Source organism: Ammospiza nelsoni, chromosome 3 (genome assembly GCF_027579445.1).
Source record: "Ammospiza nelsoni isolate bAmmNel1 chromosome 3, bAmmNel1.pri, whole genome shotgun sequence".
Lineage (NCBI taxonomy): Eukaryota > Metazoa > Chordata > Aves > Passeriformes > Passerellidae > Ammospiza > Ammospiza nelsoni.
In genome coordinates, this window is record NC_080635.1 from 111,390,076 (window position 1) to 111,417,288 (window position 27,213).

At 40.7% G+C, this 27,213-nt stretch overlaps 1 protein-coding gene across 1 annotated transcript in view; it reads right to left on the reverse strand.

Moving 5' to 3' along the window:
* Nucleotides 1–2,962: 2,962 nt before the first annotated feature.
* PKHD1 (PKHD1 ciliary IPT domain containing fibrocystin/polyductin) overlaps nt 2,963–27,213 on the reverse strand; it is a 240,386-nt gene continuing 216,135 nt past the window's right edge. The window contains exons 61-66 of the mRNA XM_059469299.1: nt 17,751–17,886; nt 17,132–17,219; nt 13,258–13,365; nt 9,505–9,660; nt 8,858–8,992; nt 2,963–3,919 (exon numbers count right to left, since the gene is read on the reverse strand). Of these exons, the coding sequence (XP_059325282.1) occupies nt 3,567–3,919; nt 8,858–8,992; nt 9,505–9,660; nt 13,258–13,365; nt 17,132–17,219; nt 17,751–17,886 (976 nt within the window). The 3' untranslated portion in view covers nt 2,963–3,566. The remainder of the gene's footprint in view (nt 3,920–8,857; nt 8,993–9,504; nt 9,661–13,257; nt 13,366–17,131; nt 17,220–17,750; nt 17,887–27,213) is intronic.

Genomic DNA, 27,213 nt, shown 5'->3' on the forward strand with positions numbered 1-27,213 from the left:
TTATCTCTGCTCCCTAACCAGGCTTGTCATTTTAATTTTTCACAGGCTTTCTTTTTCCTATCCATGTGCCCGTTCCTGTATCTTCGTGAAGTCTCATCAGCTCTGGCCCAAAGCCTTAGGCAAATTTGTCTGTAATGCACTCCTCTACTTCAGACATAAGAGGAAAAAACATCACCCCCACAAAATAGGGAGTAAAAAAGGAAGGAGAATAATTTTGACCATGCATTGTCTAGCAATTCAGAAATCCTGGAGAGCTTGGTTAAAAGTGAGGCATCCTTTCAGCTATATTCTTATTTATATCAATAAAGGAACTCAGAGGTACTGTAGACGGGACTACAGAAAAAGATTATCAGGCGGAAATCCCAAATCCAGCAAAATTAATGAAATTTTTGCCATTGGCTTCAGTAGAGCCAAACTTGTCAAATATCACTGACATTTAACATGACTGTCCAAGAAAACTTTGGGTCTCAGAGGATGGATCTCCACAGGAAGATCCAGAGATTTTTTTATTAACTTTTCCTGTACTTGGAAGGCTTCTTTCACATCCGGTGTGGGGAAGCTACACTTTGTTAAATCCAAGTAGATTTGCTGGAAATATTTTGTGTCCCTCACAGAGCTGGTCTGAGTCTGGGTTGTGTTGGAGCTTGAATCTCTACCACAATATCCCCATGGACTCCTTCCAAAATCCAAGCTGAAATCCTGCTTGCTGTCTATTTATGTCCTCCCAAAAGTTGGACTTTGACAGCGTCTGAATGTCCTGAGCTGAGCCAAGGACTTGGATAAGCCCAGGTCTGTGAAGGCACCACATCCCATGGGATATCATGGATAACCCACACACCACACTGTGGATTCTTCATCTGCCTCCTCCCACTGCATCCCTACCCTGGCCCCACCCTGGGTTTTGGAATGCAGAATGTCACAAGTTTATCAATAAAACACCCACACAAAGGTGGAAACAACTGTTGTGCTAATTATAGTGTAAGGATTAACAAGAACTCAAAGCAAAAGTTGAGCAGGATCACCGAAAGTATTGACCACAACACAGCAATGACAAGTGTCCCTCAGGACAAGCTGGCATTCAAAATACCAGAAAATTAGGTGTTTGGTTTGAGATTTGAGATGTTTCTTCTCCTCTTTCCTTGCCCAGGACATTCTGTAGCAGCTTTGATGGGGCTGTTCACAGAACCACAGAATGGGTTGGGTTGGAAGGGCCTTAAAGACCACCCTGTTCCACCCCCTACAATGGATGGGGACACCTTCCTCTGTCCCAGGGCGCTCCAAGCCCCATCCAGCCTGGCCTTGGACACTTCCAGGGATCCAGGGGCAGCCAAAACTCCCATCTAATCACACAGCTCCTTTAACTCAGTCTCATGGAAAACAAATAAGGAAAACATTTTAAAATAAATCTGGATCTCCCTCTGCCACAAAGCAGAAGGATCCCATTTCATCCAATTGCTGTTGCACTCAGCATAAACCAAATTATTTTAGAAAAAGGTCTTTCTCTCTGATCACTACAGAGTTGTGTTTTCCTTTTTCTTTTTTCTTTTTTCTTTTCTTTTCTTTTCTTTTCTTTTCTTTTTTTTTCTTTTCTTTTCTTTTCTTTTCTTTTCTTTTCTTTTCTTTTCTTTTCTTTTCTTTTCTTTTCTTTTCTTTTCTTTTCTTTTCTTTTCTTTTCTTTCCTTTTCTTTCCTTTTCTTTTCTTTTCCTGATACACAAGATTCCCTAAATGTGTTATTCAGGCTTTGCTGCATCTTTGCACTCATTTTTCACCATGTTTTTTTCACTTTCTGCCTACTTCTTTCCCATGTGCTACCACTCACTCTGTTGAAAATGCTGCAATTAAAGCCTTTTAGCCCTGTTAATTCTATTAGAGGTCCAGCTGTACAAGACATTACTTATTCTGCAAACAAAGTATGGATAAATTCAAGGATTATGAACTAAAGGATTAATTTAAACCCTTAACTATTTCCAGCATATCTGACTTTTTCCCCTAAAAAAATTCTTTGTATTGTATTTTCATATAACTAATTCAATGATATTTTCTGTCATTTCGACATATGTAATAATATATTGTTTTCTTTTTTACTGGTTGGATGTGATGGAGTAATTTACTAGAAGTAGGAACACTGAAGGGAAATAGAATTCATGGAATGGAGGAATTGTGTTTCTGTAGTGAGGCTCTCCTACCATGAGAAATCATCTGAAACTGGATATCAGCTGTGGAGAAAAAGAAGGGTTTGATGTCAAGAAATTTATGTCTTTGAAAGCTATAACTTTTTATTCAGACCCTGAATCATGAGCAGTAGGGATCTACCCACTAATAATATTTTGGCCTCTGCAGAAAATAATGCATTAAATGGCTTTTCTATACCATGGAAGAGGTCAGAAAAGTTGATCCACTGCACTTAATAAGATCTTCATCCACAAGTGTCTTAATCAAAAAAAACTCCTCTTCACTCAACAAGAAGCCTGACTCCGTGTGCAGTCAGTCTAATTTTGCCCCAAAATTATGATTATAAAGACAGCACAGTGCAGAAGCCAAAGATGGTGAATCTATTTTTGTGCCCGGGAAACAGAACAGCTTGATCAGAATCTGCACCTTAACTCCTTCAGCCTGAGTAGAACTGGTTTGTGGATTATTTGAGTGTTTTCCAAATGAAGGTTTCTCACCTTCTCTTCCGCTGCTGATCTGGTCAGACACCTCATCTTCCTGATTAAGTAGTTTTTTTTGCAAAGGAGTGTAAATTTTATCTGGTCCCACCAGGGCACCTTGCAACCAAGAGTTTTATGGTACAGAGAAGGCATAATAAAGTTCCTCATCTTCCAGCTCAGTAAAGCAAAGCACAGAGGAATAAACTGAAGAATATCAGCATTATTATTATTATTATTATCATCCATAAAGAGTAGTGTTCATAACAAGTCAGTGATTTAAAGGTGTCAGAAAACAATGCCATGGTGAAGATTTACTCAGTAAAACACTTTAATCTAAAAAAACAAACAAGCAAACAAACAAAAATCAGAAACAAAACAAAACAAAACAAAACAGGTTTAATTAGAGCACTATGGAAGAACTTACTCAAGCCGCAACGAAAGCTGAAAAAATGTAAAAAAGGGAAAATATTTGTGCACATTCTAGGGTTCTTTGAATGAAACTAAAAGCATGGCTGGAAGAAATGGAAAACTTATATATATTTACATATATTGATATTCACCAGCAATACTCAAGACCGTAAGACTACATCCATGCTACAACATCGCAGTGTCAGAAACCCTGTTGAGTTGTTAGGCTGATCCCTGACTGCTTTTGATGTCATAAATGCTCCCCAACACAACTCCTGAAGAGAGTTTTGGAGGAGTCAGGAGAGCTGTTCTCAAGGGGCGGTTTGGAGGCACCCAGCCCATTTTGGAAGCCAAGAAAGCTCAGCATCAATGAGCCTCACAGTTGGCTGCAGGCTCATTTGCCCACATGGTGGCCATCCCAACACCTGTAGGGTTTTCTCTGAGCACAAAAGCAAAAAGCTCATCACCAAAGTGACCACGGTGGTTCATCCCCTCCCATTCCTGCCTCACCCCTCTGCTGCCACCATGGCCACACATTCTCTGACATCATTCTGGGCTTGGGGCATCCTGTTGTGTTTCTCTCCTTCCCGGCTGTACCCAGCTGAAGGTTGGGGCATTTCCTCCTGGCTGGAGCAGCCTGGCACTGCTGGCTGCTGAAGCTCCTCAGAGGCACCCGGAGCTCTTCTTCCATGGGGCTGTTGGTGTCTGGCACTTTTCCTGGCTGAGGGAAAGGTGTGTCTGTCCCCAATCTTGGGTTGCATGGTGCTTGGCTTCCTTGCTGACTTGGCTTCACAGGGATGCAGGTTCAGCTCCTCTGCATGTCCTGTGGCAGCTCCCACTGCTCCACTTCCTTCCATCTCTGTGAAAACAAGGCTTGTTTGTTTCTCACAATAATTATGAGACACCACCTTCATGTATATTATCCTTTTATACCTTTATTGTGTGTTAAAGGCATCAATAAATTTTAAAATTTTTTCCCCCGTTTTACATGGGCAGACAATGATAGGACAAGGGGGAAGAGTTTTAAATTGAACAGGAGAGATTCAGATTAGACATTAGGAAAAAATTCTTCCCTGTGAGGGTGGTGGGCCACTGGCACAGGTTGCCCAGGGAAGCTGTGGCTGCCTCATCTCTGGAAATTTTGGATGGGGCTTGGAACAACCTGGGATAGTGGAAGGTGTGCCTGCCCAGGGTGGTAGGAAGTAGGTGATAATTAAAGTCCCTTCCAACCCAAACTATGATTAATTAAAAAGCAGTTACTGTTACAGAAATCATTTCAATGGCCATAGATTTCAGTTTGACAGAAATAAATTTTCAAAGCCAAACAACCATTAGCTATTTCCACAAACAAATAAAAAGGAACAAACTCAGCTGGTTTGTGCTTATTGACACACTAACAGCTGCTAGAGCATCTCTAACATTCAGAAAATTTTCAATAAGTGTTTAATAATCAATTTTACAGAATACATTTTTTAGTAAGCTATGTACTGCTAAGACTGATAATATTTTAATACTACACACCCGTAAAATGCATCATCCCTTTCTGAAATAGGCTGTAACTTAGGGTAGAACTTTGTATTTCTGACATTTGAGTCCTACTCAAGGCAGAGCCTGTAACCTGCAATGCTGTTTTTAAAAATTACATAGAAAAAAATGAAGGAAAAAGTAAATATACACTATACATTTTTCATGTGGAAGCATTTACATCCTTATCTATCAAATGGTTGTCAATAACAGAGGCAGGGTCGCTTGTAGTGACATAGCAGATAATTTCTGATCTGACAGAATATGCCATGATTGGCAGCATAATTTGTAGCTTCATGTGGATGCTAAAAACATTTATAATTTTCTTGCAATCCTCTCCTTCCCCCCATGAAAAAAAAATGCCATCAGCCTACACCCAAACCTTTAATACTCATTCCAAATCCAGAACTAGTCCTGTTCAATGTGTCCTGTGTGAGTGAATAAAATCAGATTTTTAGTCCATTTATCAGCACACACATTGTAGGTCCTTAGCACAAATAATGCCAGAAAATGTGTAATTACCATTTTTTATGGTTTAGGTTTGTCCTTTCAGTTTAACCCTTAACAGCCTGTGACATTCAGCCTCATGGCTGCTCAGACCTTTTGCTCAGATTTATTCTCTTCTGCATTTCCTGCAATTCATTGGTTGGAACTGTATTTTCTGAATCATAGAATATCTCAAATTGGAAGAGACCCATAAAGGATCATTGAGTACCACCCCTGCTTCTCACAAAAACACCTAAAATTAAATTATATTTCAGAAAGGTTGTGCAGACACTCCTTGACCAACCTGAACTCTGACAGCCCTGGCAATAACTTCATGCTTGGGCTCTGTTAAAGAGTATTGTTGTTTTTTTCAACTTGTACACTCATCAATTTAAATTCCAGGGTTGTACCTCTTGGAAATCCACCAGAAAGCTGTTTCCAAAATTCCAGCACTCAGACATATTATTATGTTTAGCACTTTTCCTTCTTAAGCTGGCTTTAACTTCAGGTAGTCAGCTGATTTAAGGTATAAAATACATACCTCACCAGGTTCAATTTTCCTCTTTAGACACATAAACAAGATAATAAGGTCATGATCTCTTATACCAAAGCTGCATGTTAGTTCTGGAGATTTATTGACTCTCTCATCTTCAAAGGTGCCATTATCAACAGTGGAAAAAAGGTTTCTCAGGCAAGTTTGAATCACTGGAGAAGGCTACAAGTTTACTGTGTAGAAGCAGTTTCAAGGATGAAGTACTGCCTTGAGATTCCTGATTTTTAAACATTAAATACAAACTATTCAATATCATGAAAGCATATGATTAACTGGATTAAGTACCAGCTAACAGAGCTCAGGCAGAAATTATATATGGGAAATAATTCTCAGGGATATGTGGCAGTACCAGGCTCTACCACTGAAATGGAAGGTATTCAGTGTTTCCACTGGTGATTTGGAATTTAAACTGGAATTGATTCTGATGAAATTTTCTAAAACAAAGGGATAATGGCAAACTGGTAGAAAGGAAGGAGGAGGAGCTGATCTGAGCAAGGTAGGAGCCACAAGGGAAGACCCAATTTACAGATTGGGATTACATTTTCAGGAACACACAGTGATTTCTGGCTAAAACACCCAAGGAGTTCAGAATAAGAATCAGTCAGGTGCCATTTTGAAAAGGTTCAGGGAAAGGACAGAAGATTGAAGCTGGAAATGTAAATTGTAGGAGTATACAAGCACTTGGTTGAACCACCAGAATAAACTGCAAAAAGCAAAAAGCAACAATATGTTCCTGCACCTCCAGGTGTGTTCTGTTAACAGTGCCTTAGTCCTTCAAAAGTTCTTCAATTCAAGAGAGAGATAATTACAAGAAGCTAAGGAGATATTTCATGTTAGACCAAGGTTGGGCAAGGCAATATCTTGATTCCTTCTCCCTGCTGTACTGCATAACTGTGAATATTGGTTTCTTCCTCATCTTCATCCTCAGCTGTTACTTTTGGTACAATATTCAGGACCCTTGATCCACTGGACTTTGCACTCCACAAGCACCCACCAATGAGAAAATCTCTGTTTTGCAAGTCTTACTGTGGTGATTAACAACTAAAGGCCCTGAACACAATTGTGTTAGAAAAGCAGTACTTCTTATGAGGGGAAGAGCTACAAAGCAGAAACTAAACAAAAATAGTGCAGCTTTGATTTCTTCTCTCTCTCTCCAAAACCAACAGCACTTTAAATAGGGGGGAATCAAACATTAGACTTTTCCAAGTCATATGTATTAAATTCACTTAAGATATTGTTATCCTTGTTTAGATTTGAACATATTGGGGAATCTTTTTTGTCTTGCAACTATTCCTAAAAGACTCTAAGTGGCTGGATTGCCTTTTTCTGACAAAAAAAAATTCTTCCCATGAATTATTTACACGATGGCTCCAATCAATGCTGTACCTGTCAGCCTCCCCAGCCAAAATGAAAGTTCACTATGTAAAGGTGCCAAGGGAGAGTGGCAGCCTCCCACTGCGAGTTTATAGACAGAACTAAGTCAGCACGCATTATGTGTCAGAGCCAACATCAGACAGAATCAGATCCTTTGATCTCAGACCTCCACAGGAAGCTTAGATCTCAGACAAATTAGATAAAAAATGAATTTATAGCAGATATGTGTCCTAAGGCACACAGCTGAATGCTGTGTTTTGGAAGAGTATGGCAAATATCAAAACACATAAACTGCAGAATTTCCTCTCTCCTTCTCTCTCTCCCTCTGCTTTTGTGATAGACACTAATTAAAAGGAGATAAAACTCCATCTCGCCTCTTCCTGCCTCTTATGTAATCCACAGGCTTCGGTAAAGAGGAGGAAAAAGAAATTCCCAAAACAGAGCAAATGGGGGGTTCATCAGGGTTACCCGAATGCCCTTAGATCTGTGCTGTTGGCAGGTGAGATAAAAAAAAAGCCCTCAACTAGTGTAAGAACATTTCACACTTGCAGAAAAGGGAAGCCGGTGCTTTGTGCTGCCAGCCACATGCCCCCGGGGCTGTCTGCTTTTCTGTGACCTCAGAAGGAGTCGGGTTTGATCAGAAGATGATGAAAGGACAAGACTGAGGAGGTGTTGGGGAAGGGGTTGTTGGTGGCAGGACCCTGGAGAATAAAATAGGACATAGGGTGGGGTGGGTGGGAGTGGAGCTGCTTTGGTTGGACTCACAGAACTGTGCAGATGAGCCCTGGGTGGGTTTCTCACCTCCAGTGTAACTCACAGTCCTTCACAGCCTGCAAACCTGCCCAGAGCTTTTGATCCACCTGCAGCACCTGGAGATGTGGGCAGGGAGGAGCCCTGGGGACACCAGGAGTATTGGTCCCTGCCCTACTCCAAAAACACTGGGAGAAATCATGGGCTCATTGGATCATAGAATATCCTGGATTGTGGGGAAGGAACCCAAGAGGATCACTGAAGTCCAGGCCCTGTCCCTGCACAGGACACCCCAAGGATCACAGCGTGAGCATAAGGGGGATTATGCTGCTGCCTTCAGTGCAGCTGGGAATTCACTCCATCTGTATTAGAGATGAAATGACAAACAGAAAAAAATCAGGAAGGAGAAATAGGAGGCAATAAAGAGATAGACCTTTTGAGAATGTGCCATTGATAGTGGGGCCCTGGAAAATGTTAAAGATAGACTCTGAAAATGTTAGGCTTTGTGTTTTGCCAGATCATTGCACCTGCGTAAGCAGTAGGATAAATGATATAATTGCTAGATGTGATGATTGTTTAGTAATTAAATATAATTATTGTATAATCATAAGAAGAATCATGAGAAACTATGTTAGAAATTTAAGGGGGCCATGAGGAGCCATGCTTGGCTGAAATCTATGTATACAATAGAACAATATAAGTTTAAAAATTAACATGAAAGTTATATAACGATAGAATATAAAAACGTGTTCATCCCAAATGCATGTCGGAGTCAGATTTGTGTTGGTAACCTCTGACACCCAGAGCTCTTCAATAAAAGCACCTACATATAATCATTTTCATGGTTATGTGTTTCTGAACACTAACACCATTGGTCCTATACAAACCTATAAAATCATAGAATCATTAAAAGTTGAAAAAAACTCTCTTAGATCATTGCATCCAAGGCACAATCACTTTATCAAACTTCTCCCTGGCTGCCACATCCCACACATTTTTTAAACACTTGCAGTGATGGTGACTCCATCACTTCCCAGGGAACATCTGAACATGTTAAAAGACATAAACTGACTCTTTTGGTGTCCAATAATTTATGAATTGCAGTCTCACCTCCTGCTACAGCCACTCCACTTTTACTGGGTCCTTGACTGCAGCAAGGCTTGGTGGGAGCTGCAGGAGGCTGTGCTTGTTCATTGGGTCTTTTGATCCTGTCCCGTGGGAGATGAGGCTGTTCAGTCCTCGTTTCTGCAATGAAACACACAATCACATCACCCTCAGTGCATCTCCGCTCAGCAGAAATTATTAATTTCAGCAAAAATTGAAAATTTGTTGAATATATAGTAGAAAATTGCTTGAATATATATATGGCCCTAAATGCTGGGTCCGCTCACCTTTGAACACTTGCAGGGATGGTGACTCCACCACTATCCTGAGCAACCTGTTCCAGTTCTTAACAATTCTTTCCAAGAAGAAACTTTCTGTAATATCTGCCTGGACTCAGAAACCTTTTATAGGCATAAATCTGTATAACCTTGAACTATCACAGAATTATAGAATATTTTGAGTTGGAAGGGAACCACATTGATTATTGAAGCCCAAATCTTGTCTGCATAAACTACAACCAAATCCTAATTACTGAATATCCCACAGCTTTTTCTGAGTTCTGTACTCTGAAACCCATTGTGGCCACTCTGGGGATTTGTTAAATGAAACAAGGATTCTGCAAGTATAAAGTTTTGTGGATATTTCCAACTTACTGTGGCTTTTGCTCTTCTTGAACCAGCAGAATGAAAGAACAATGGTGAATGCAGATGCTGCTGAACCGAGTATGACAACCAGGATCATGCTGGCCCTGGCTCTCATGGGCACAGGGAAGGTGGCAAATGGCTGGGACAGCACAGTGAACTTCACCCCTGAGAATTTAAAGCAGTTGGTTTATTACAAAAGCAATGACAGCAATTTCACAGCTAAAACAACACCCTATAGCTTTTTAACAGGGTAAAGATACATTCAGGGACAAACCACACATCCATCTATCTCCAGACAGATCCAACATTAATGGACAATATTTATTTAGGACTTAGTACCAGGACAACCCAAATATGCAACAATTTTTCTACAAGGTAAGTTTCAAGGTTTCAGTGCTTTCTGGAGCATAAACAGTTTCTTTGCATTCAACAGTACTTAATATTTCTCCTATGAATTTGTCTAGCTGACATAAACCTCAGAAAATACATTCACAATGCATCTGCTTTTGAGGCCAGACAGATCAGGCCCATACAGGAAACATGCACATTTTCTGCAACAGAAACTGGTTGTGATAAGACAGTTCTTAATACTGATTTTTTTTTTTCAGGCTATACCTGAATCATATCAATAGAAGTTAGAGGGAATCCAGAAATATTGACCAGCATGAAGATTAAATCCATGATGCAGAAAACTCCCAGTGAACTTGTGAATATTTTCCACCATGCTGATAATGAGCATTATAAATAAAAAATGTCAGTGTCCCTGCTGTTACAGTAAATCTTTCGTCTCTTGAAAGACAGAAGCTCTGGGTAATGCTCTGCACCCAGAAATTCTAAACTTTTCTGTAAATGGCAGAATCAAGCCAGGCACTGCTCATAACCTCTGTGTTCAAGAGTTCATTGGGTCTCAGATCTGAGCTGAAAGGACTGGAAGAGGATTAGTGCTGCCCTTTTGAAATAGAGAGAGGTTTTGATTCCCTAAATTATTTCCAAAACAAGTTCTGAATGCAGATGTGCTGGGCAAGGACAGGAGCTTAGGAAAACTGTCTCTGGTACTCTCTGTAGACCACCTTGAAGGATGTGGGTTAGCACATCAACTCCTTATGTGTCTTACTACCTGACTCATTATTGGTCCTAACCCCACAATTCTAAACATTTTGATGGATGGATGTTTCTTTTATTTGAGTTCCACTTTTAATAAAATCTAAAAGCCTTTTTTTTTTTTTCATAAATTCATTTAAAAAATCCGAAATGCTGTAAGATAGAGGCTTGGAGACCAGGGCAAGTAGCTGTAGGTACTTTTAGCAGAAACTAATTAGATTTGTGTCAGTGTTGTCCACCTGAACGAAGCTGAGCTGCATCAGAACAAGGTGGGAAGCATGTTCCAATTGGGAGAAATCTGCCTGCAGGTACAAACACATATGAACTTCAGCTGAGAGAAGAAATCTCTCAGGTATCAAGGACTCTGCACAGACAGGTGTTTAAAGGTGTTTTGCACTACTCTAATAGTCCGTGAGTAGGATGCTGTTGGTTTAAATGGAAAGTGGATGTATCAAACCCATTGGGATCCATATCAGGGAAGGGAATATTACTGTAAAACAAGGAGCAGGATGATGCAGTAGGGCTATGAATAGTCTACTCTCCCCAGGAGCTACCACTAAAACATTTGGGATTATTGCATTTGACATCAGCTGCACCTCCTGAGCTGTCTCCAAACAGTGAATTATGCCAGGCTAGGTGCACAGAGCAACTGGTTCATGGAGATGTATCACAAACATCTACTATTTGATTGTTTAATTCCTTAAAGTGAACCTCTGCAGTAAGAATCTGGAAGTGCAAAAACCTTTATGCTGTCTCCAGCATGGCTCCCAATTACAAGGAGCAAAAGGGATTGTGCCTTTGGTGTGTACTTTTGCAATGCACATTAAAAATGTAGAATAATCTGATTTACACAGGTGATACCTGCACAGGTACCTGTACACATTGGTACCTCTAAACATCCTCCATGGGGAGGAATGGCTTTAAGATGAAAGAGGGCAGATTTAAATTAGATATTAAGCACAGGCACAGGTTGCCCAGAGAAGCTGTGGCTGTTCCATACCTGGAAGTGTTGAAGGTCAGCCTGGATGGAGCTTTGAGCATCCTGGTCTACTGAAAAGTGTCCCTTCCCAACACAGGGGAGTTAAAACTCAATTATCTTGAAGATCCCTTCCAATCCAAACTATTCTGTGATTCTTTTCTTAATGCCTAGTAACTCTCTGACTGGTAAATATTTCAGAGAAGGGATCTCTGACCTTTGTTCAGAAAAAAGATTTTGGGATTCCCTTGAAACAGGTTTCTAAACACAATGCATTAAGCTGTGCTTCCAGCCTAAAGATTCAGATCTTGTGAGGTGCTGACTTTCCATCTGCTCTCGCTGATTAGAAGGTAGTGGGAGCTGCATGTGTTTGGCAGCTCAAAATACACAAAACATCCCCCCTTGGAAGGCCCACTTCTAAGTATTCCATGCACCTCAATTCTTCCTTTGCCAAGCCATGGGAAGCACTGGATTTGGATGAGCCACTTTTGGCAGCCTAAATGTTTGCAAACTTCTTTTTTGATTTCTAAGATTTTTTCAATACCCACTTCCACCTGGCCACTTCACCAGTCAGATGTACTTGTTTCCTCTGTTTTTGTCTGGATGAGGCAAGACATGAGAGATAGATAGATAGATAGATAGATAGATAGATAGATAGATAGATAGATAGATAGATAGATAGATAGATAGATAGATAGATAGATAGATAGATAGATAATATGGGTATATCTTCTACAATGGTATTTATCTGAAGAGATATCCATGCATATATATCTATACATAAAGAGAGATGGATGGATGGATGTAATACCATAATAGAGACTTTACACATGGTCTTACAACATTTATATCTTAATATGTCCTTGGACTGTGTGCCAGACCTGTTCCTGCTTCTTCATATTCTTGCCTCAGTCATCCTGAGACAAGAAACCAACACTTTGACCCCTCTATTCCTTCAGAAACAGGTTTACAGATAATGTCAGGCCCCCAAACAATTGCAGAGGTGCTTCTCTTGTGCAGACATCTTGAGGATTTTCCAAGGCAGACTTCACAGGGTGCCTTGTCCCCCTCAGCTGGCATTTCCAAGGAGGCATAAGCACACCTGCCTCCTTTTTACTAAGCTGCTCAGGGGCCTCTGAAGGTGTGAACATCATCTCCACAAGCTCTCAGGAAAGCCCTGGCAGAGCCCAGTCCTGGAGTCATGCTCTGAATGTGCATAACCACCTATAAAGGTGACCAGGTGCAGGCAGTCAGGAAAAGGCACTATGAAAATAGCCAGGAGCACAGATCGAAAAATTCTGAATATAAACAGAGAAAAAAAGAGGGAATGAGAGGTTGCAATTTATAGGAAAAAGTTTGCTCAGGCAACTTAACTGATTTTAAGTTTCTGATTTCTTGGGATACATACAAGGGAATCCAGGGAGAAAGAGGCACCTTTATCTGACAATACTTCTCTGTACTTGTTCCTTAGATTTGAGAGACCTTGCATGAATAGCAGAGGAATCATCCAGCTCTCCTGCTGCCTGGGGAATGCCAACTTGGATGTGAAACAGAACTCAGGCTATTTAGAGGTTTGGCATAGCTCCACCCATTCAAACAAAGTTTAACTCCTTTTTTATAAATTCAGGCCACCTGTAGGGCTTTGATTTTAACCCATCAAAGGATACACAGAATACAGGGTTTACCTGGAGGTGATGTCACTGTGAACACAAGTCTCCAGTTTGTTCCTGAGCTGGAGACAGCCAGATTGGAAAAACTTGCACATCCCTCTATGACCTGCACTTGGGTGAGCCCTGGAGAGTCAGAAAAAATCATATTGCAATGAACAGCAAGCAGGTAAGTGCCACTTAAGGAACTCAGGGAGTCCTCATGACTTTAAGGGACCTCAGAAAGCCTAAATTCATTATCCATCTTAATCATAAACATTGTGTCTAACTCCAGAAATTTTCACACAGTGATGCTCAGAAAACAAATTTCAGAAGGATTGGAGGGCTTCAGCTTCTAAATATTTGTTCTTTAAGCTCATTGTGAAATGGCATTTTCTGTGTGTTATGGGGGTATAATGTGAATGCAGCAGTTAAAGGGATCAAACAAAGGTAACAGGAGCTATAGAGATGCACCAGGAAGTTCCAAATGTCCATTTTTAAATTTAACTCATGTCTTGTGTGACTAAGTATTCACCAAGGTTAGGAGAGTGATAATAAGAGTGTCCCAAGGGGATGGTCTCAAGAAGTCAACCCCTGTAACTAAGGGACAAGCTGAATATTCAATTATTTTATGACTTATCTTTCAGGTATAGTCTCTCCTGTCCTATTGTTAAGTCTTTTGGAATTTTTCTCCTGCTCTGTCAGATGCTTTGAAAGGTATTTGGCCCTGGAAAATATCTGTGGTGACTGCCCTGGGACAGTACAGGAGACACTGTCAGCTGGAAATCTGGCAGGGAAAAACTCCATGGGGAGCATTAAAATGAAACCCAGAAAACAGTATTTCTCCTTGACATTACCTCTTGTTGTGATCTATCAGGGAATCCATTCTGACTCAACATTTGCCCTTGCCATGATTGTTATTTCTGTAGGCTCTTTTAAAAAGTTGTAATTTACTTTGCAACTGGATCCCCATTTTACTGTGTGTATCTTTGAGCAGCAGCCAAGGCCTGGCCTTTGAGTGATGCTGGCCAGGTCTGGTCTGCATTCAGACTCTTGGGGTGAAAGGGGTGGAATCCTAAAGGCTGACAAATTTCCAAATGTTGGTTCAGGTGGGGGTGAGATGCCAGAACTTCCTCAGGATGCTGGACTGGCTCCAGTGATCACAAACACAGACTTTTGCCTGCTGAAAGACAACATGTCATAACTATTTGCTTTATGAAGCAGGTGGCTTTGGCATTTTATTGCAGTTAAGCAGCACAGGTGAAGGTACATAAAGCTGAATGTGGGCAGGACATTTATACTCTGCCATTCTCATGTCCAGGATATTGAACAATGTGGTGAATTAGCAAATGCTGAACTATTGCCAGAAATTGCCCAAGACAAGGTCTTAGGCAAAACCATGACACATATTAATTATTCAGCAACATAAATGATAAAATTTCTCCTCTCTGTTAATCTGGTACAATTTAATTTGTTCATATCCCAATTAGTTTTGACTACATATATGGGGATTTTTCAATTTCTGTACAATATCTAGCACATCAAACCACCAATTTCATTACAAGTCTCCAGGTTCAGCAGTGAAAGATAAATAATCAGTGATTTATACTGTGAATAGATTTGATGGAGATATGGGAATGTAGATTTCGTTTATTGCTCCAGCCGTATCCTGGTTCATCCATCTACCACTCATATGATCCTCCTTATGATCCATCCTTATATTATGTTGCCAGGCATGATCACACAACATTTGTTCATTTTATTGACAGATCATTCATATCTGGACTGATGGATTCATGGCTGTCACTGCAACAGCAGTGCAGTATTATTAAAGGTTGCAAAGTGCTTTAATGTCAGATAATCAGAAAATTCCTAGATCTCTGCATATGGACTTGAAAAAGTTTTTCTGCAGGAAGACAAATCCTGAAATGCTTCTTAGTGACCCGAGGAGGAAATACTGTGCTGAGATTTGTGTCAAGGATTTGAACTTTGACTACCTGCCCTGATTGTCTCACAGGCTGTTAAAGCATTTCTCATTGATATGAAGGTTTCTCAGGAAAAAAACTGATTTTCACCTCAGTGCTGATTATTGTCCAACTTTGCTCAAGACAGTGTCTGCACAGTCTACCAAGATTTCTTGGCTCTCTTACTGTCTGTAATGCAGATTTTAACAGAGAGTCTTGTCCAAATACTTTATAATTGCCATTTCTAGTGTGTGAAGAAGCCTGGAGTTCTGTACTGTACTTCTCAACAGAGACTAGCTCAGCTTTCAGGCACATATGCTTCAAAACTCAGAATGCTACAGATATATATGGGAGTCTTCCCAAAGATCTCTCAGGCAAGCTGGTATTTAACGTAGAAGCAGAGCTAATTTGGAGCTAAACTGCCTTCCACGAGGCACTTTGGCTGCTGTCAGCTGCAGCAGCCTCAGTGTGCTAGACGGGACCCATTTCCATTAAATGCTGCTTTCATGTGCTTCAAAAGACGAGTGCAATAAGGATGTTTGTCAAAGGGAAAACTGCAGCAAACTATTACATGCAGAACATCTGTACTGTGCTGCTCTTCCGTTGCTGCAGTTTATTGACAATAAATTTGATGCATGTATCTTTTAGAGAATGTGAAGTGTCTTTCTTTTCAGTGACTTTTTCTTTTTCTTTTTCTTTTTCTTTTTCTTTTTCTTTTTCTTTTTCTTTTTCTTTTTCTTTTTCTTTTTCTTTTTCTTTTTCTTTTTCTTTTTCTTTCTTTTTCTTTTTTTTCTCTCTTTCTTTCTCTCTTTCTCTCTTTCTCTCTTTCTCTCTCTCCTCTCTCTCTCTCTCTCTCTTTTTTTCTTTCTCCCCATGTCCCTTCCTTCCTTCCTTCCTTCCTTCCGCCGCTTCCTTCCTCCCACTGTCATTCCTCATCCAATAATCTGTGGCTAATATAAACCTAAGAAGTTTTGGAACGTGGCGTGAAAAGCAGTAGAAAACACCAAAGGATTTCTCTAACCTGTAATCCTGGAACTATCTTGTGGTAGGAAGGATTTATAATTAACAGAAACAGGGACTGAAAGGGTGAGAAACTGATCTACAGCATAAATGCTACTTATCTTCTCTCAATATGAACTTTTCAACTCAAAAATAGCACACAAATGGCTTTAAGGTGAACAAAATACTTTCTCTGCAATAGGGAACCTAACTTTTCATTGTGTGTGCTTCTTTCTTATATTTAAATATTTTAGAAATTAAACTAATATGTCTATAATCATTATAATTTCCAACTTCTAATTTAGCAGCATATGACCATCCACAGGTGTTTGGTTCAGCACTCTACTTAAAAAAGGTTCTATGTCTAAGCATATTCCCACAACCTAGAGGGAAATCCTCACATGTTTAGAGTTTTCATGAGTCTTCCATGAGTTCATGTGTTCTGATAAATGAGGAACAGAAGGGAAACATTTAGATCCCCCATGAAAAAAAAAAAAAACAAAACAACAATTTCAGATTATATTATGTTAGTGATAATCTATAGGCAGTTGTTTCTGTCTGAACTTGGCCAGATCCTTTGGGATAAAAAAGGTGTTGTGGACTCTTAAGAAAACATTCCAGTTAACATAAATTGAAAATCAGTGTTAGGATTTCTAATTCTTCATTCTTTCTTTTCTTGACCCCAGGTATGTCTTTTCAGGACAAACTATAGGATATGCTTCCTTTAAGCTACCAGACCACAAAATACTTTTAAAAAAGTAAAAGCTTTTTTTTTTTCCCCTGTAGCACATGACTGGGCAGTTCACCAAACTCCTACTGCAACCTTCTATTTTCAGCCCAAAGACTGGTTTTCAACTGCAGTGTTTCTCAGGGACAGCTCCTAAAGTTTTCACCAGCATTTTGCATAGCTGCTTTGCCATAACCCTTGCTACAGGAAAACACATCCAAACCTTTCAGCACAGCCTCAGAGGAGTCCTTGAGATGAGCTGATACAACCCAGGGCTCTGCAGGAGGCCCCAGTTTGTCAATTCTTTCACCCTGGGAGGAAGAACAGAAGAGAAGAATTAAGATCTTGTCTGCTCAGCAAGACCAAAGAAAGCTTTGATGGTTTTAACAATGGTAGTATTTTTATATATATATATATATGCCCCCTGTCTGAGGGTGGATTGCACTTATGTGTCACATGCTACAAGTGCCACAAAGGTCACCATAACTTTTCAAGGTGAGGCCACATCACAGAATGGGTCGGGTTGGAAGGGATCACAGTGGCTCATCTGGTCCAGCCTCCCTGCTCCAGCAGGGTCATCCCAGAGCACAGGGCATGTCTCCAGACATTTATGGAATATCCCCAGTGAGGAGACTCCACAGCCTCTCTGGAAAATCTGTTCAATGCTTGGTCACTGCCTAGGAAAGAAATTCTGCCTCATGTCCAGGGGCGACTTGCTGGGATCATTTCCTGCCCGTTCCTCTGGTGCCATTGCTGGAGAACCTGCTCCATGCCAAATATCTCAAATGTCAAAATAGTACTGAATTAAATAGAGTCTCCATACACAGGGAGGCAAATTCTACCTTTCTGTCCAGGAAAATGATTTTTGGCTGTACAGGAAGCTGCTTCTCAATTTCTCCATCTGAAGGCTGCACCTGAACAGAGATGCTGTAGGGTCTCCTGTATAAGCATGTTTCTGAATGTTGTCTGCTTCCATTTCTTTCACATGAAAAGGAATGGGAAAGGAAAAAAAAAAAAAAGGAAAAAAAAAGGAAAATCAGAAATAAAGTTCTAGATATTATTTCTGTTCCGATTTTCTACCTACCTACTATGTTTACCGTATCATAACCCTTTGATTCCTTGGGTGAGAGCAACATGTATGGAAACAGGAGAGTTCTCACTTCCAAGCAGAAAACAGCACCAAAGTATGAAAAAATCCTTTTGTTTAAATCCCCAGTTTACAGATGGAAAAGTGGGAAGTTAACAAAGTCATTTATGTCCCAGGTATCATGTTGGAAGTATGTGGCAAAGACAGGGATTTCATGGATTCATGAACCCAATGCCTTAGCCCTAAAGTCAACACTGAAGTGCACTGAGAGCAGTGGAGCCTGCAAATGTTCCCTGTCCAGCAGAAGATTTTCACTGACAACCTTTGAGCTCCACTAAGAACAAAGTCTTGGTTCCTCTACACAAACACACCAATTACAGGGCTTTGCTGCATTTGCTTTTGCTGCCATCACCTTCCCATTCTGCAAAGTCTGCAGACTGAAATAAAGCAGTTACACACACTCCCTTGAAAGACATTGGTTTTTCCAAGCCTGAAATTTAAATTAGAACATCCCAGGAGAGTGCTTTTGCATTTGAATAAAGAATCAACACTTCATTCTGAGCCTGGATCATTTCATTCCCTTTCCCAGTGCTTTGTGCCATTTAGTATCTCATATATATATATATAATTTTTATATATATATATATATATATATAAAGCTTTAATCTGCAATTGCAATGAAGTGGCTGGGGGGTTGGTATTGTCTTGAAATGAAAGAAGAAAAGATATTCATTGATCTCTTGTGTTTGCTTAAAGGTGTTTACAAACACAAGATATATGGAGCTTAAGTTTCCTTTGCTTTTAACTCTTTTTTTCTAGTTTTGATGGTTGTGGATGTTTCTTCAGAGTATTACTCTGTATTACAAATGAGAAACTGTTCATACTGAGCTGATGGAAAATACTGGTCTGAACTACAGCTGCTGGAAAGACCAACTAAGGTTTTAAGGATATGTGCAGACTCAAAAGGTAGCTCAAGGATTGAAGCTTTAGTTCTTATCTTGCTTCTTTATCTTGTATTTTTGTTGGTGGGAAAGCCTCAAAGACAAAGTTAGGTTTGAAATTCATGTCAGGGGCATCAATAAGGGGCTGTTATCCACCTTCTTCCAAAAATGTGCATTTAACTGTGTGACCAAACACCAAGTCATATACAGCACACCAAGTCATTCCTGTTTTCAAGCTAAAGAGCTGCAGTTTTCTGTGAGCTCCCTGGCTCCAGCTGAGCACAGAGAGGTTTAGGTAAGTCTTGGCATTGTTTCTGTAAGGCCCAAATCTTTTTTTTCTCACCTCAGCTTCTTTAACAAATAAGAAAATGCCCTGAATTCACACCTCAGTTTCTACATGCTAAAACTGTGTGTAGAGGAAGGCTGCTGCAAAATGTGGATCTAGGAAGTACTTCTCACTCTCTAGGGTGAGTAGAGTAATAAAATTATAAAATCACAGAGTCATAGAATCATAGAAAATTTGAATTAGAAGGGACCTTAAAGATTATCCAGTTCAACCCCCTGCCATGGACAGGGACACCTTCCACTAGTGGAGGTTGTTCCAAGTCCCATCCAGTCTGACCTGAGACACTTCCAGGGATGGGGCAACCACAGCTTCTCTGGGCAACCTGTACAACCCTCACAGTAAAAAATTTCTTCTCAACATCTAATCAAATCTCTCCTCTTTTAATTTAGAACCATTCCTCCTTGTTCTTTCACTCTCTGGTAAAATAACAGAGAAGAAAACAGAACGAAGCAAAACTAGACATGGATACTTAAAATGGAAGTGTAAAAATGAATGTCTGTTTGTGGGTAATTTGAACTTGGTTAACTCAGCATGGAATGTGGTGTTTATATCCCACATGGTTCAACCTGACTCGTGCTGTGAGGGAGCCCCAGCCTTAGGGCACAGCCCTGGACACAGCAAGCTATATTCCTTAAAATTATGTCAGCGTGGAGGAGGAGAAAGGAGCATCCTGCTGATTCATGCTGGAAGGAAAATAGGCCTTTCCTCGCACAGTTTTGTCCTAGGGAGGTGGAGGTAGATGAGTGCTCATAGCCCAGCAAGGACCAGAGCAAGACCTGCCTTTGCCTCATCCTGTGGCCATGAAGGATGTGCTGTTTGCCACTGTCCTGGAGTCTCTTGCTGGGCAGGAGCAGGCTGATTGGTAATTCCCTGCTGACCGGGAGCAGCTCTGATGCTCAGTGCCCTGCAGCTCTTCTAGATGTGGGCACAGCAGGCTGGGGATGCCTCAGTCAACAGGGACACCAGGCACCCCTGATCCTGTCACCATCAGAGTCTGCTGAACAGGCTGAGGCTCCACAGAAGAGCAAATGCCTGTCCTTTAGCAGCAGGGAAGTTTGAGAGCAGAAACTGGAGGATCTGCTGCAGGTATCATGGATTAATTGAGAACCTTGGTGGAGAGGTTTGGGCCAGAGGAAATGAAGTATCCCTGAAATCAAGGAGAATTTGTCATTATATTTACAATTTTAATAATAACTGTAATCATAAAATATAAAATCATAGAATGATTTTGGCTGGAAGGGACCTTGAGAATAACCTTGTTCCAACCCCCTGCGATGGGCAGGGACACCTTCCACTATCCCAGGTTACTCCAAGCCCTGTTCAACCTGACCTTGAACACCTCCAGGGATGGGGCAGCCACAGCTTCTCTGGGCAATCTGTGCCAGGGTCTCACACCCTCACAGGGAGGAATTTCTTCCTGATATTTAATCTAATGTATATAGTAATATCATTATTAGTATAGTTATTTTGTCATAAATATGTCTACAACAATAATAGTAATGGGAAGAAGAAGAAGAAGAAGAACAAGAAGAAGAAGAAGAAGAAGAAGAAGAAGAAGAAGAAAAAGAAGAAAAAGAAGAAGTAGTAGTACTATTATCAATTGACTTCAAGGGGAAGGAGATCAGGATGAGAGCCTGGATCAAGGGTCCACTAAAGTCAATGGAAAAACTAGAAAACTAAATTATGCCAAAAAGCAAGACTTGGCACTGACACCTGATCACCTCTACAATTAAACTGTCAGTCTCTCTTAAGCCGTAGTTCAGGTCCAATGGCAAAGTCAAGAACAACTCCCAAATGGTGTGGGAGCTAGTACAGTCAGAAAATATTTTCACTTGGAAGTTTGGATGAGGCCATGCTGAAATATGTCAGCTGGCCTTGGTGCCAAAAACCAGCCCCTGGCATATTTAATTTCCTAATAGACACTGAAATTAATTGAACAGTTGTCTGGTATGTCTGCAATGCGCCGTAAAATCAATGTATCCTTGGAAGAGGAAGGAAATTGGGAAGAATTTAGGGAATAATATGACTAAATGAATCATGATCCAGCTGAAAAGACATTTCTTTGTTGTTGAAAAGGTGGGGATGGCTGGTGACTGCAAGCAATTCAAGAAAGGGAGGTTCAGCAAGGACAGGGCATAGACAAGCTGAGGACTTGTGGCAGACAAAGTAGGTACATATTCCCTGGAAATATTGTGAGGAACTCAGAGTTTTTGGATGAGAATGGGTTCTGATGTCATGGGATGATGAAATAAGCCAGACCTCTGCCCTCTCAGGCGCACTGTTGGAGCTTTGTCACCCCCTGCAGATCTTGTCACTAATTAATACAGATGGGGAAGAGCAATATGAGCATCAGAAGACAATGAGGAGTCTGAGGTCATTCCTATTTTAAGCAAAAAAAGGTATTTGAAGGATGACTTTTATTTCCACCAATTCCCATATTTTCCCATATTATGGACAGAAATCAAAGAGAATCATGGAGCCCATCTCCTGGCTCTGCACAGGACAGACCCAACAATCCCATCCTGTGCCTGAGAGAATTGTCCAAGCACTTCTTGAACTCTGCCAGGTTTGGTGCTGTTGCCACTGCCCTGGGGAGTCTGTTCAGTGCCCAGCCACCCTCTGGATGAAGAAACTTTTCCTCGCATCGAACCTAGACATCCCGTGGCACATTTTCATGTCATTCCCTCAGGTCCTGTCACTGGTCACCACAGAGCAGAGACCAGTGCAGGCCTTCTTCTTCCCCTCCTAAGGAAATTGTAACTGCAATGAGGTCCCCTCCCAGTCTCCTCTTCTCCAGGCTGAGCAAACCTAGTGACCTCAGCCTCTCCTCTTAAGACTTCCCCTCCTGGCCCTTCTTTCATTAGAAGAATGAATCTGATGAAGGGTTTAGATGTGGGATCACCAGAGGCCTTTAGAAGGAGAGGGACAGAGCAGATGCATCAGATAGGAGAGAAACATACTCCAGATTCATTAGTGACTTCCATTAATAGCTGTAGATCAGTGTAAATACCCCTGATTACAAAGCCAGTGGCAAGGAGCTAAGCCAGGCCTCCTCCATAACACAGTCCCCAAGTTTACTGTCAGAGAAATGTCTTTTATTAAAAGTAAACAGCACCACGCCGGAGGTCAGAGCTTTGCCGTGCTGCGTATCCCAAGGTAATACCACTTTAAGCTCCACATAAACTCTTAAACAGTTTCTATCCTAAAACCAGACCGTAGGTGGTACAGTTTTTTACGATATGTTATAATAGTGCAATAAATCTGTTAGCTTAAAATCGAATCTCCGTGGCCTTTTAGAGAAATCATCATTAAATGCAAGGCCCTGTTAATGATGCCATCCCAGTGAAATTGTTTAATCTGCTAGGGGGGTGGAAGGTCACCAAATGAATTTTTTATAATACATCAACTTGACACGCAATAGGGAAAACTGTAATAGATAAAAGCAAAGGAAAAGGGCACTGTCTTCTTCTGATAGGTCAATAGCAGCCAAGAGAGTCACTCATCCACTTTTCCTTCACTACCGTGCTCCTTTTCCATTTAATATGGACACCCAATTAATACCTCAGCACCATAGACAACCTCATTTTAGGTGAATTATAGCAATTTCTTCCCCCTTCTCCGAAATGAAAGTGATCACAATACATCATAGCATTGTGCGAATTAACGTTAATTGATTCGAGTTACCAAGCATTGATGGGCCACTTCTATAATCTGGTCCTTATTGGGAGCTGGAAGGGATGGAGGGAAGATTAGATTGCATCCCCCGTTGCTTTGACGACGGCGGTCACCTGATGGCTTGTTAGACAGTTGTACGCTTCTATTGCCGGCCCCAGTGGGGTCGTCAGTAAACTGGAGTGATGTCCAAACATCATTACACGCTGCTCCGATATTAAAGCAAAGGGATTAGCACCTTATTGCAGGCAACCTGGATTTGTCATTGTGCTGTCGTTATCCAATTTCCAGATGATAATGTGACTGTGGCCTGCGGGCACGAGGTCCTACAGCCAAACCAAGGTGCCTGTGTATGTACACACATATATATATCTATATCTATATTTTTTTTTTTTTTAATACATATACACACACACACTCATATATACCCACTCACACTACCCCACAAACACCCAGCACCCCAAGCCATTTAACCCTTTGCTCACCAGATTCCTGCTAACAAAGCATGTGGAAGAATTTTTCCCCCCTTTCCCATCAGACGCGCAGTGGACGCCAAGAGCGCGATGCGACAGCAGAATGAGCTGGCCTGGGAGATGACACGGCCGTCACTCACTCGAGTGTCACAGCAGACAAGCTCTGCTGATAGAGGTGACACCACTCACATGTTAAAAAGGTGAAGTGGGGACAGGATTGGTCCCTTGGAGACGTGGCCAGCAGCTCCTCTCTGCTGGCGCCTGTGTCGTGTAAATCATCGCTTATGTTGCAGATCCTGTTCGTTGTTAGGAGAGGAAATAAATTCATATGTGACACAAGCAAGACAGGTTTTGTTTGACAGCCCTGAGGTACCAGTGCTGGGATCAGATCTCTTTACAGTGCTTGAGAAGAATGACAGGGACACTGCTGGATCTCCTGCATGTATCAGGACAATGTTAATTTCTGAGGGAGCACTGGAATAGGGAATAACTTCCCTTGAACCGATCCTCTTCATTTTTAACTGAGATGTATTAACACAAACCCTTCAGTTTCAAAGATCAAGACTGGTGTGCGGGATATGTGGCAATTTATTTCTCCTTCTTCCCTTAGATGCAAAGTCCTGTGCTCCTTTTCCCAAATCTCTCCTGCCCTCTCCACCTTCCCCTTCCTCTGCTTTCTCCTGCTATCACTGCACCTTTCCTACCTCCTGCTCCTTTCCTGCAGAGGAGCCAGCTGAGTTTTGGAAAGCCATTGTCAGAGCAAGCAACCAGAGCTATATGGAGGGTAGGACTCCTAATTGCCTGAATCTTGTAATTCACAGCTGTCACCTTTGAGTGGGAATGACAAATTCTTGGATACGTTCACCAGGTACACTAGATACTAACAGAAATTTAGTTTAAAATTTAAGGCTTAGGGGTGAAATGTGTCTTGGTGATTGACCCTCTTAACCCTACACTGTCAGAATGGTTCCTGCCCAGGAAAGCAGTGGTGGAAAACTGTAATTTTATTTATCTACTATTATTAGAGGGCCAATGTGAAGATCCATGGATGGTAGTTTGGAGATTTGTTGGAAAACTTGCAAGGGAAGTGCTGGCTTCACACAAGGCTCATACACGAAGGGCTGCTTTTGGTATTTTCCCCTTCAAAACCAAACAGTCTTATGGACAGACATCATATTTTGTGCTTGTTTGGAACAGTCTGAATGAAAAACATTTACATTTAAGCAGCAATTCAGTTACTCTATTGACCATGGACTTAGGTCAAAACATACCTCCTTAGTTTTCCTTCCTTGTTTTAAATATGAAGGAAAAAAAAAGTTAAAACAGTAGATCTGGGGCCTAATCTCTACATAATTAAAGACATTTTGTGGCACCATCATCCCTGGTATGGCTGGGTCTTCTTTACATTGACAATTAAGTTTTGATGCCAAATTTCAATTCTACCAGAAGCAAAAAATTAGAAACAGACTAAAATTTCACTATTGATAAGACGGATAAATATTCTATTGACACCGAATCCCTTCACATAAACTCTTTTTACATCCATTGTCGCCACTTTCACTGTGGGAAGATGTGTCTGAGTCTCGAAGTTCCCAATGACCATCTACTTCTTCCAGCCCATCCCATAACTAAGTTTTCCACTAAGAAAAGAATTACGAATTGACAATAAAAAATTCATATTGATTCCAAAAGTACTTTTGGTCAGGCAGTTTTATTTGACATGACACTTTTCGTTCAAGTTTTAACCCCCACTTCATACTCATGATATTTCTTATCCCATCACACCCATAAAGAACCCATTACAGAACCAGAATTTTCTCTGATGGAAAACCCTCTAGGTTTTTCATGTGGACTTTCCAACCTTTTTACTAGACTGTAAAAGAGATGTTGGCCACCTCAACTAACCCCAAACTATTAAGTAAATAAATAAATAAATAAAATTCATGATATAATTTTGGCCGTGTGTGGAAAAAATATAGAAAATAGTCTTGAATGGAAATGTGAAATGTTCTCTTTCCAGTTCTATTGCAAGGCTCTTCCAGTTCATTATCTGAGAAGGAACCTGCTTCTATTTTTAAGTGCAAATTTACCTCTCAATGCCTTATATGCTTTTGTTCCTGTGCTGTCATTGTCCATTACTATCAAGATATTCCTGACTGGTATTTACTTTTGCAACATATTTTCACAGATAGAAAGATATCTTCCTGATTTGCTTTGCCAAATTAAACAAACTCTTTACTAAATGGTTTTATGATGCTCTTCCTTATTTCTTAAAATAAACTCCGTTTCCATCATAAATGATCATCATAAATCTCCTTCCTTTTACTTGAACTGATTTTGTCCTTTTTTGTACATCAGCTGTGAGTGACTGGCATATTTTACACAAGAATATGCTCTCTACACTGAATATTTAACCTAAGTCTAATTCTGTGAATATCTAACCTAAAATTAAATAAGTTTAAATTAAAGGAGATTTTAAGCTTACTTTAAGCTCCTGAGTATCATCGCTTCCACACCTTCACACACTTGAGGAGTGCAGCAAATAAAACTTTGAAATAACCTCAGGTGTTACAATATCTGCACTTCTTGACATGGAGATTTTTACCATCCTGCCTTTGCCTGCTCACTGGAGGAAAAGAGGAAATGCAGGAAAAGAGCTGTCAAGTCTTTCTTTTTTATAAAACCCTGTGCAATTCCACAGAGCAGCCTGCCTAAAATCTTCACAAAAGTTACCAAATCCAAGAACTTTGGGGTTAGGAGGGGTCAGAATTCATCTAGTTTGAGCTCCATTCCTGCTGCCTGCATATGTGCCACGTGACACAGGGAATTAGTTGTAATATCTCATTTAGTGCTCTGCATGGGAATTGCCATTGGAATGAGCCATTCTTTGATAATTTGCTTCCCTTTTATTCCTTGCTGTGAGCCTCAAATTTCCTGCAAAAGCACCATTTTTCATACGCTACCTCAAACATAACTCTCAACAAAAACCAAATTCAGTTTGTGTCCAGTTAGAGGTCAATTAAGAAGGAGCAAAGCACCCTGAAGTAGAGTGAGAATAGGGACTAAATGGATTCTGGACAACTGCCCAGAATTATATTCCTGATTTTGTATAAAGGCACCTGCACAAAGATACACAATATATTTATCATTGTGCTTCCTATTCTGTCTTATTTATATTGATATTAGGAAGATTTTGCAAACCAGGGATTTCTATCTGTAAATATATCACAGTATCTATTATACACAGGCATTTTACTGGAAGATAAACTGTGTGATAGGCATCTCTGACTCTCCAGCTGTGCAAGACTATAGCAGTCACAGCAATCACCTCTGTCTTCTCTTGACAAATTAATGAGCCGTGCTTGAAGTGACCCTAACAAAGGAGTTAAATTAAAATCATGTATATAAGCACTTCAAATCATAACAGACAAGCCATATTTTTTAAAGGCTTGGCAGTGTGATATACAGACCTACTGACTAATACCTTACCACAGCCGGGCTTCCAAGGCTCCCCTTCAGCCTCACTGTCCTGGGCTGCAAATAAGCCTCCAGACTGTGCTGATTAAAGATCTTTTTGTAGTTGTGGTTGTGTTACAAAACCATAAAATTATTATGGTTGGGAAATACTTCTAATACTATTTATGCAGCCATTAACTCAGCACCACTGTGTTGACCTCCCAACCATGTCCCCAAATGTCCCATTCATTCACCTCTTGAGCACTTCCAGGGGTGGTGACTCCACTCCTGCCCTGGCAAGCCTGTCCCAATGCCTGACCACTCTTTCAG